Below are 11007 nucleotides of genomic sequence, written 5' to 3' on the forward strand. Positions count from 1 at the left end.
TCTACCATTATGTGATTTCATAGCTTCCCTCACACTTAAATGAGCTTGCTTGATTGTGCCATCAGAATCTATAAAAAATAGAACCTTATATATGTAATCATTGTGGCCAATATGCGAGAAAAATAGAAAAACAGATGCTAAATCATTTTGGGTATAAAAGATTCAAGATTCGTTACCAATGATATTAACATTCCAAAATTTTGTATTCTTGTGTCCTTTGTGCTTTTGAGCTTCATATGTAGCAGAAAGGTTGTCAATGTATTATTCAAAAGAATTTACCTCTAGATCCAAGTCTTTATCGCCTAGTTCCGAATTGAACACCATATCTATACAGGTTTGTGAATAGGACTTAGTTTGCTACGGGGTGGATGGAATGGACGGAAAGATGTAGCTGCGGGAATACCACCACTACAGGGTAGGGGAATTAGACAGGCATCATGATGGAAGGATGAAGCCGCAAAAAATCCCGTTTGAAGTTGCTGACATGTTATTTCTAATTTTGATATTTTCGTGAAAACGAGCTTTCTAAACATCTTAAATTCCTAGTATCAAAATACAATCAGTATTCATTATTATTATTATTATTATTATTATTATTATTATTATTATTATTATTATTAATAATAATAATAATAATAATAATAATAATAACAAAACTATAAGAAATTAAACGCAATACTTCTAGCAAATACTTGATAAGGGGAAAATTCATTATTTGAGTCTGTAAAAATGAAATTATTATCACTCTTTTTCTCCAAACTAAATTAATAGAAAGTATAATCTGAACTAAAAAAATTGGACAAATTTTGATGAAAATAAGACTCAAATTTTGTAAGTCGTCAAAAATCATAACAAAAAAGAGAGAGCAAGGTAAAAGAACAAATCAGTGAAAGAGCAGATGAAACGATAAAGTAGCACACAACGAGGTAAAAGAAAAGGATGCACCGACTATAGCAGGATGGATTGGCGGCCATGCAACTCCACAACGACACACAGATGTGCAAGGTAGAAGAAAGAATAATGGTTTCACAAACTTCTACTTTGCTTTTGTGTACGGGTCTAATGTTGAGATTTGAGAATGAGTTGGGTCTAAATGATGCCTCCATATATGCATATGTTAATTATATTATTAAGAAAGTGTTTGATTTAGTAGCGGTTGTCCACAAAACCACCACTAACTTATCAGATTCTACTGCACATTTATAAGTGCAGATTGAGCCACTGTTATCTTTTTAATTTGTGGCGATTTTAAAAATGGTTTCCGATTTTTCGTCGCTATTTTTTGTTTGTGTAGTAGTGGCTAGACATCCTAATGACTATTTAAAGTGGTAATTAAAAGTTTTTTACTTCAATTTACTCTCTACAAAGCATTTAAAATCTTAATTCTCATTTTACTTGTAAATTTTAAAGACTTCTTAAAGAGTAAATTGAGTAAAAAATTTCAATCGTCACTTCGATAGTTATTAGAAAATTTAGTAAGGTAGCCATCAATTCGTCTCAATACAGCTCAATACAGCGTTAATGATTTTGAAACGAAAATAAAATCAAGGTCTTATATGAGTCATAGATTTTAAGTTGGAAACTAATTTAAATAAATTAAAATTTTAAGGACCAAATTGAATTACAAGTTGAAAGATTAATTTGAGTTTTTTTTTTTCTCTATGCATCTTAGTTGTTATTATATATCACGCACAATATAACATAGTTAGAAGTATATTAATTTTTTTTCAATTGTTACTGTATGGTCTCTCGTTTAATAAAAAAAAATGAAAATCATTTGAGGCCATAGTGAATGGAGACAATGTCATAAAAGTTAGTCTAATAATCATCGGTACTATAAATGAAAGGTTGAGATTAAGTAATGGATGACCTCAATGTTTTTGAGCAATGAGGAGGATCTATCCCAGCTCCAACAAATGTTGACTTTGTCAAATTTGCCATGCTAATTGCCATGATGGTCCTATCCCAAAAGGAATGAAAAAATACAATTCGGATATCAAAGTGGCTCCAATAATAATAATGAACAAAATAACTATATACAAATGATGTTGTCACATAAATTACAAAAGTATTAATTTGTTAATTCTGAAATTTATGTAAGGATTCAGCCGGTTTATGGTTATAATTAATTAAACAGGGCCCCGATTTTTAACAAAAGGCTGCTTTTTGTGACAATAAAGGTTTTTCCTTTCCCTAATGTCATTGCCAACAGAAGTTAGACCAAGCAATTAAACCGCTAAACAAAAGAAGGGTAGGGTATTAATTTAGTCCTACAAAAAGGGTACTCCAACGTCAATCGATTTGTTAAAATATTATGATGTTGAGTCCATAAAATGTTAATCTTAAACTAAATTCAGATGAATTCTAATAAAAACGTTCAGTGCTATTGCAATAGACCCTATTGCAAATTTGAATTCGAGGTCCCAAAACTTTTATTGAAAATCTAGAAATTTAAAGTTTCAAAACTTTTATAATGCATATATTAGAAATATTTTTAAAATATCAACTTTTAAATAACCTTAACAAGTGTTCTTACAAAATCCTAAAAGAAATTAACACATCATTATACACCAATAACTATTTTTTATCATGTCATGTATGACCATTTTTTAAAAGATCAATTTGATGTTTTACTCGACGCTTGATTTTTTTATCAAAATGTTTTACTCCAAATTATAACGATCAATATATTGGGTGGTGTTGCCCTTTTAATTTAGTCCTGAAAACCATTTGTGGCCAAAGTTAGCTTAGTGATAGAAACACATTATAATTCTGAATAAATTTAGATTCCATTCCTAAAAAGAACATCTTTTGGCCAAACACATCTAGCTAACTTCAAAACAAAATTTGTTAGGATTGAAACATAATGCAACTAAAGCAAACTTCAATAGCCCACAAGTTAATTAATTTCACCCAAAATCAATTTTATGAGAAGTAGAACGAAATACAGAGAGTCTAGAGGTGCCTTCATGCAGCAAAGCACAAGTCTCACACAACTCAAGTTGATATATATTTTCGCAAAAGAATAAATAGTTCTTTTCAGTTTTCACTTATTCCAAATAAAAATTAACACAACAATAACAAGAGTCACACCGACACACACATCAAATAATCAACAATAACAATCTCAGAGCTTTAATTAACTTTGCCACAAGAAAGTAGCATTTGCATTCTCATCACTGCAATAGAGACAAGGATGCTGCTGAAACCCCTGTGATTGAAGCAACTTCCTAGCTAAAATCACAACTTCTCTGTTACTTATCATACCAGGATTCTCCTTCAAAACCATCTGAACGGCATTGCTGAATGCACCATAAGCCTTTGCACTCACTTCGTTCGGCCTCATGTCGGCAGATGTCTCGTCAGGCTGGCAGCCACTCAGCAGAACGCCGTTGTCCGCCCGAAGCGGTGTGGACAATTCAGGATCCGGCAGGGGAAGCCGGAACCTCAGGCTGGCTTCCTCACCGAAGGATTCTAACAAGTGTGTTCCAATGTCAGTGGTGTTTATTTTTGTTAGCGATGAAAGGTGCTGCAATATGGACTCAAAGGGAATTGTCTTTGGGGTGTAAGTGTAATTTTTCGGTGCTTCACTTTTGGAGATTACTGATGATGGCCCGATTTGTTCCTTCTCTTTGTCGATTAGGCCGCCGCTGTGGCATGAGTCTGACAGGATTGTCAGGCTCGCGCCACTAGGCAGCCGGTTCACCAGTTGCCGAAAATCCAAATCTATATTAATTGACAACAATAGTGAAGGAATTAGTTCAATAACTAACATGTTACCTTTATTAAGATGGCTATTACGGTTTAAAACGTAATTACAAGGCATGTGATCTAGTTTAGACCACGTATCCTGCCCTGCTTTTTTTAGTTTAGTTTTTGAGTTACATAACTGAAATTTATTGAATAACAATGTAAAGGATTATTTTAATTTCTAGCTATAGCTTCGATCCTAATTTTCTCTCTAAGTTTCAAAAAAATGTATTCTTTTTAAAAGTTTTATTTTATCTTATTTTAATTTTTTAATCAAAATTACTATAGAAAAACATGACATTTTTTAAAAGAAAGGTTTTAATTTTGTCCAAATAACAAAAATAAAATAAATAAAACACTTGGGATAATTTTAAACGTTAATATGAAATTAAAATTTAATCTAAACATTAAGAAGTAAAAGAGTATTTAGCTTGTTAAGCTTTTGATAGATTAACCTTATTCTATATGAAAGTTAGTACCTCCTGCTATAAGAAATCCATTAGAAAATGACTTGCCAAATTTAATATAAACATTATTTATCTAAAAAAATGGCCATTTTCGTTTTCTAATTATTGTCTCTTAATTTTATTTCTTCTATTTTTAGAATTTTTTTTAAAATAATATTTCCAAGTATAAAAAAAATTATATCTGTTATTTCAAATTTTCCATCGGAAAACCATGAAAAATATATAGTAAACAGAAATAAGGTGGTATTTAAAAAATACGAACTTTAAATAAAAGTCAAATACACCTTAATTGTGATCTAATTAGTGCATCTTTTGATTATATGATTTTGCAAACAATTTAATGAACAAAAATATCATGTTTACGCAAAAAAAAAAAATTAGTCACTAAATTAACTATCGTATATTTGTTTATAAATATATATATTTTATTATTATTTTTTTCATTTTCAATATGTCTTATGTACGGATTTTTAATTTTTTATATACACGTAAAAATTGATAATACATACCTGTGATAAGATTGAAGTCACAAGGCACAATTGCTTCCTCTTGGCGGAATGGATGGCCACGTTTCTTTGAAGGGATCCTGGTTCCATGTCCACTGTAGTGAAAGTACAGAACATCCCCAGCTTTGGCTGCATCCACCATGCGAGCCAGCGCCAGCTTGATGTTGGCACCGGTGGGCAAAGGCAAAGATGAGCCGGGTGCATCGGTTAGGACCTCAATGTTCGCAGGTTCAAACTCAAAGCGCTTCACTAGTGTGTCCCTCATAGCCAGCACATCGTTTATGCAGCCATGCAACTCGTTAGGGGTGTTATAGTAATTGCACCCCACCAAAACAGCTTGCCTCTTGCTCTTTCCCTCCATATTTTAGAGTTCTGATTCTGGTGGTTTAATCGAGTGTTTTAATTTCTTAGTGTATGCGCCTAGAGAGATGATTGATTCATGTCCATTATCCTTCCAATGGAGTGGATTTATAGTTCTTGGAGTAGCATTGTTCATTGGCTTTGAATTTGATGCAAGCAATCTTCTACCTCTTGTATTGTTGTCTTTCAAGCGAGGGAAATTATTATTTTTTAAGAAGTATTAAATAAAGAAAATTTTGTAAGTGTAAAAGAGTTTGTTAATCAACCTATGATTAGAAATTTATATTGTTACTTTCGGGCAAGACTATACTGATATGTTAAAGATTGTGACTGGGGAAGATTAGGTTTTAACTTCATTGGGTAAATGGAATGGAAGAGAAAAATGTGACTTTCTTTTTTCTTTATTAGGCATATAATAACATATGATTCTTCACTGTGTGCCTAAAAATAAAACTATATATTATTCATATACCGAATTACCCATACACGACTTGAATTTTGATCCAACAATACATAGTGGCTTGAAAGTTTGGCCTAAGTCATGGGAACCTCTAGTAGAGTCTTGACGTATGAGAATAATCAACCAATTGAAAAATTATATTTTATCTAAGCTAATAATCTGAAGCAACACATGGTCACATGGAACTTGCTTAAGCTAACGATTAATTTATACTTGCCCACAACTCATCCACTCATTCCATATCTAGGTCCAACCTAACTAAGATAAGCTTTCTAAATTTATTTTGATCAAAATAAAATATTATCATTATTTCATTATTATTATTTATTATTATTTTGATATGTTCTGTTCATAAAATCGCAGTGACTTCGAGTTCTTAATTAGCTTGGCCATTGAAACGGTCCTTGCGTGCAAGCAAACCGCATATTTTTTGGGATGTTCCCACCGGATATCCATCATTTATATATCAATTTATAAAGCAATAAATTTTTTATTATGTTTATATAATATGGTGGATATTCTAATGGATTCTATAATTATCTTAATGAATTATATAATTATCTTTACAATAAAACTCTACATTCAAACAAAATACTTAACCAAATCTAACCAAATTGTTATAATAACTTTTTAAATTACGCACCTCCTTTTCCTTCTCCGTTTTTTTCTCATTTTTCTTCTCTTTCTCTGTTTCTTTTTCCTTCTCCTCCTCTTTTTTCTTCTTCTTCTTCTTCTTCTTCTTCTTCTTCCAAATTCGCGCACGCAGGTTCTTTTTTCTTCCTTTCTTCTTCTCTTCCTCTTTTTCCTCCTCCAATGTTGTGTCTTCTTCTTTTTCTTTTTTTTCTTTTTCTTTTTTCTTTTTCGTTATCGTCATCTCCAATAACACCAACATTTTGCAAACATCTTTATTAGTTCTAATTGTCTCTACTGACATCATTAAATAATTTCGGTTCATTTCTTAATTTATTTCGGTTCATCTGTGTGTTAATTAAGGTTTACTTGATGCTGCTGATATGTATTGATCAAAATTTTTATTCGTTAAGTAATTTCGGTTTATATCTTAGTTTAATTGAGATTCATTTGGATTCAAAAATGAATTCGATGTGTTTTTGTTAATGATTGAGTCTTTTTGACTGTTTGTTCAAATCAAAACTAATTTTAGTTCATTTGTGTACTAATTGAGGTTCACTTGATGTTGCTAATAAATATTGACTAAATTTTTTATTCTTTAAGTAATTTCGGTTTATTTCTTAGTTTAATTGAGGTTCATTTACATCCAAAAATGAATTTAATGTGTTTTTGTTGATGATTGCATTTTTTTTACTGCTTATTCAAATCTGAACTAATTGAATGGAATAGAGTAGAATCTAATGCAATTGAATAAAGTGATAATGAATAATTTCATTCTTCTTTGCAAAAAAATATGGTCAATATTTATCAGCAGCATCAAGTGAACCTCAATTAATACAAACACATCGAATTCATTTCTGGATCCAAATACACCTCAAATAAACTAAGAAATGAACCAAAATTATTTAAAAAATAAAAAATTTGGTCAATACTTATCAGCAGCATCAGGTGAACTTCAATTAACACACAAATGAATCGAAATTAATTCACAAATAAACCGAAATATACTAAAAAATAAACTGAAATTATTTAATGATGGTGTAACACCCCGTTACCCTAAACCTTACCTCGCGCCATAGAGCAAAGGATAACAAAGTGCCACAACAGTTCTAAGGCTGATATAATATTATATATACATATATAGAAAGAAATAGTAATACCAGAAGCCCAATGAAGGAATAAAAGCTCAATTTGCGTAAAGTGGAATTACGAAACGCGAAGCGTTCACACACGAAAATTAAACGTATAGATACGAATAGACAAGACATAATATATGTAAAACCTTGAAGATAGCTCCAAGATACACAAGGTAATACTTAAGTTAAACAAGACATATATATAAGTATGATATACAAAAAGAAGACTAGTCATAGCCTACGGAGTTTAGGCCGGCCAGTCAAACTGAATACAATAGAGTTTGAAGTTTAAAACAGCAGCAACCTATCTCTTAAAGTTTTTCAGAAATAAAGCCTCTAAGGCAACAATGTTAAATATATAAAAGGTGAGGGTACTTGGTGCACAAAATTGTGATCTCTAACACGGCGCCAAAAACTTGGTACGCACGATTGTAATCTCAACTCTTTTTCACAACTCCGCACAACTAACCAGCAAGTGCACTGGGTCGTCCAAGTAATAAACCTTACGTGAGTAAGGGTCGATCCCATGGAGATTGTCAGCTTGAAGCAAGCTATGATCATCTTGTAAATCTCAGTCAGACAGATTTAAATGGTTATGAGGTTTTGGGAATTAAAACATAAATAAAATATAAAATAAGATAGAAATACTTATGTAATTCATTGGTGGGATTTCAGATAAGCGTATGAAGATGCTTTGTTCCTTCTGAACCTCTGCTTTCTTACTGTCTTCATTCAATCATTCGTACTCCTTTCCATGGCAAGCTGTATGTTGGGGGATCACTGCTGTCAATGGCTACCGTCCGTCCTCTCAGTGAAAATGGTCCAAATGCGCTGTCACCGCACGGCTAATCATCTGTCGGTTCTCACTCATGTTGGAATAGGATCCATTGATCTTTTTGCGTCTGTCACTACGTCCAACACTCGCGAGTTTGAAGCTCGTCACAGTCATCCCTTCTCAGATCTTACTCGGAATACCACAGACAAGGTTTAGACTTTCCGGATCTCAGGAATGGCCGCCAATAATTCTAGACTATACCACGAAGACTCTGATCGTGAACTAGGAGGCTAAGAGATATGCATTCAAGCTTGTTTTCATGTAGAACGGAAGTATTTGTCAGGCACGCGCTCATAAGTGAGAATGGTGATGAGTGTCACTTGATCATCACATTCATCATGTTCTTGTGTGCGAATGAATATCTTAGAATAAGAATAAGCTTGAATTGAATAGAAAAACAATAGTACTTTGCATTAACTCATGAGGAACAGCAGAGCTCCACACCTTAATCTATGGGGTGTAGAAACTCCACCGTTGAAAATACATAAGTGATAATGGTCCAGGCATGGCCGAATGGCCAGCCCCCAAAACGTGTACAATATGATCTATGATAGCATAAAACTGATCAAAGATATAAAATAAATCACTAAAAGTAGTTTTTATACTAAACTAGTAGCTAGGGTTACAGAAAATAAGTAACTAAGTGCAGATAGTGCAGAAATCCACTTCTGGGGTCCACTTGGTGTGTGCTTGGACTGAGCATTGAAGCTTTCACATGTAAAGACTCTTTTTGGAGTTAAACGCCAGCTTTGGTGCTAGTTTGGGCATTTAACTCCAGCTTTTATGCCAGTTCTGGCGTTTAAAGCCAGAATAGGGTAGAAAGTTGGCGTTCAAACGCCAGTTTGCGTTATCAAAACTCGGGTAAAGTATGGACTATTATATATTGCTGGAAAGCCCAGGATGTCTAATTTCCAACGCAATTGAGAGCGCACCAATTCGGTTTCTATTGCTCCAGAAAATCCAACAACATCTGAAGTCCCTTTTCAGCCTCTGAATCAGATTTTTGCTCCGGTCCCTCAATTTCAGCCAGAAAATACCTGAAATCACAAAAAAACACACAAACTCATAGTAAAGTCTAGAAATGTAATTTTTATTTAAAAACTACTAAAAATATAATAAAAATTAACCAAAACATACTAAAAACTACTTAAAAACAATGCCAAAAATCGTATAAATTATCCGCTCATCACAACACCAAACTTAAATTGTTGCTTGTCCCCAAGAAACTGAAAATCAAATAGGATAAAAAGAAGAGAATATACTATAAATTCCAAAATATCAATGAAACTTAGCTCCAATTAGATGAGCGGGACTAGTAGCTTTTTGCCTCTGAACAGTTTTGGCATCTCACTTTATCATTTGAAGTTCAGAATGATTAGCATCTATAGGAACTCAGAATTTAGATAGTGTTATTGATTCTCCTAGTTCAGTATGTTGATTCTTGAACACAGTTACTTTATGAGTCTTGGCCGTGACCCTAAGCATTTTATTTTTCAGTATTACCACCGGATACATAAATGCCACAGACACATAACTGGGTGAACCTTTTCACATTGTGACTCAGCTTTGCTAGAGTCCCCAATTAGAGGTGTCCAGAGCTCTTAAGCACACTCTTTTTGCTTTGAACAACGACTTTAACCGCTCAGTCAGAGCTCTTAAGCACACTCTTTTTGCTTTGAACCATGACTTTAACCGCTCAGTCTCAAGCTTTTCGCTTGACACCTTCACGCCACAAGCACATGGTTAGGGACAGCTTGGTTTAGCCGCTTAGGCCAGGATTTTATTCCCTTGGGCCCTCCTATCCATTAATGCTCAAAGCCTTGGATCCTTTTTACCCTTGCCTTTTAGTTTAAAGGGTTACTGGCTTTTTGCTTTTGCCTTTTGGTTTAAAGAGCTCTTGGCTTTTTCTGCTTGCTTTTTCTTTTCTTTTTTTTCTTTTATTTTTGCCAATTTTTTTTCGCAAGCCTTGTTTTTCACTGCTTTTTCTTGCTTCAAGAATCAATTTTATAATTTTTCAGATTATCAAATAATATGTCTGCTTTTTCATCATTCTTTCAAGAGCCAATAATTTTAACATTCATAAACAACAAATTCAAAAATATGCACTGTTCAGACATTCATTCAGAAAATAAAAAGTATTGTCACCACATCAAAATAATTAAACTAATTTCAAGGATGAATTCGAAATCATGTACTTCTTGTTCTTTTGTAATTAAAAATATTTTTCATTTAAGAAAGGTGATGGATTCATAGGACATTCATAGCTTTAAGACATAGACACTTAGACACTAGTGATCTTGTAATAAGGTACAAACATAAATAAAATATAAAGCATAATTTTTGAAAAAAAAACAGAAAAATAAGAGCTAGTTCTTCCTTAGTGATGGCGGCTAGTTCTTCCTCTTGAAGATCCAATGGAACACTTGAGCTCCTCTATGTCTCTTCCTTGCCTTTGTTGCTCCTCCCTCATAGCTCTTTGATCTTCTCTAATCTCATAAAGAATGATGGAGTGCTCTTGGTGCTCCACCCTTATTTGTCCCGTGTTGGAACTTAATTCTCCTAGGGAGGTGTTAATTTGCTCCCAATAGTTTGTGGAGGAAAGTGCATCCCTTGAGGTATCTCAGGGATTTTATGATGAGGAATTTCCTCATGCTCTTGTTGAGATCCATGAGTGGGCTCTCTTGTTTGCTCCATCCTCTTTTTAGTGATGGGCTTGTCCTCTTCAATGAGGATGTCTCCCTCTATGACAATCCTAGCCGAATTGCAGAGGTGACAAATGAGGTGAGGAAAGGCTAACCTTGCCAAAGTGGAGGACTTGTCAGCCACCTTGTAGAGTTCTTGAGGTATAATCTCATGAACTTCC

At 33.3% G+C, this 11007-nt stretch overlaps 1 protein-coding gene across 1 annotated transcript; it reads right to left on the bottom strand.

The window, feature by feature from the left end:
- Positions 1-2986: 2986 nt before the first annotated feature.
- MC9 (metacaspase 9) lies at positions 2987-5241 on the bottom strand. The gene is made up of 2 exons (XM_016306384.3): positions 4727-5241; positions 2987-3726 (listed from the first exon to the last, which is right to left on the bottom strand). Exons 1-2 carry the CDS (start codon positions 5082-5084, stop codon positions 3140-3142), a joined length of 945 nt encoding a protein of 314 aa, XP_016161870.1. The 5' UTR covers positions 5085-5241; the 3' UTR covers positions 2987-3139.
- Between the last annotated feature and the right edge of the window lie 5766 nt (positions 5242-11007).

This window comes from Arachis ipaensis, chromosome B6, assembly GCF_059453495.1.
Source record: "Arachis ipaensis isolate K30076 ecotype BB chromosome B6, ASM5945349v1, whole genome shotgun sequence".
Classification (NCBI taxonomy): domain Eukaryota; kingdom Viridiplantae; phylum Streptophyta; class Magnoliopsida; order Fabales; family Fabaceae; genus Arachis; species Arachis ipaensis.

What these genes read in the sequence shown, in the direction of transcription:
- MC9 (XM_016306384.3), bottom strand. Translation starts at nt 5,084, where the DNA reads ATGGAGGGAAAGAGCAAGAGGCAAGCTGTTTTGGTGGGGTGCAATTAC. An exon ending in TGACTTCAATCTTATCACAG is followed by an intron (nt 3,727 to 4,726) that starts GTATGTATTATC and finishes CAATTAATATAG; the next exon opens with ATTTGGATTTTCGGCAACTG.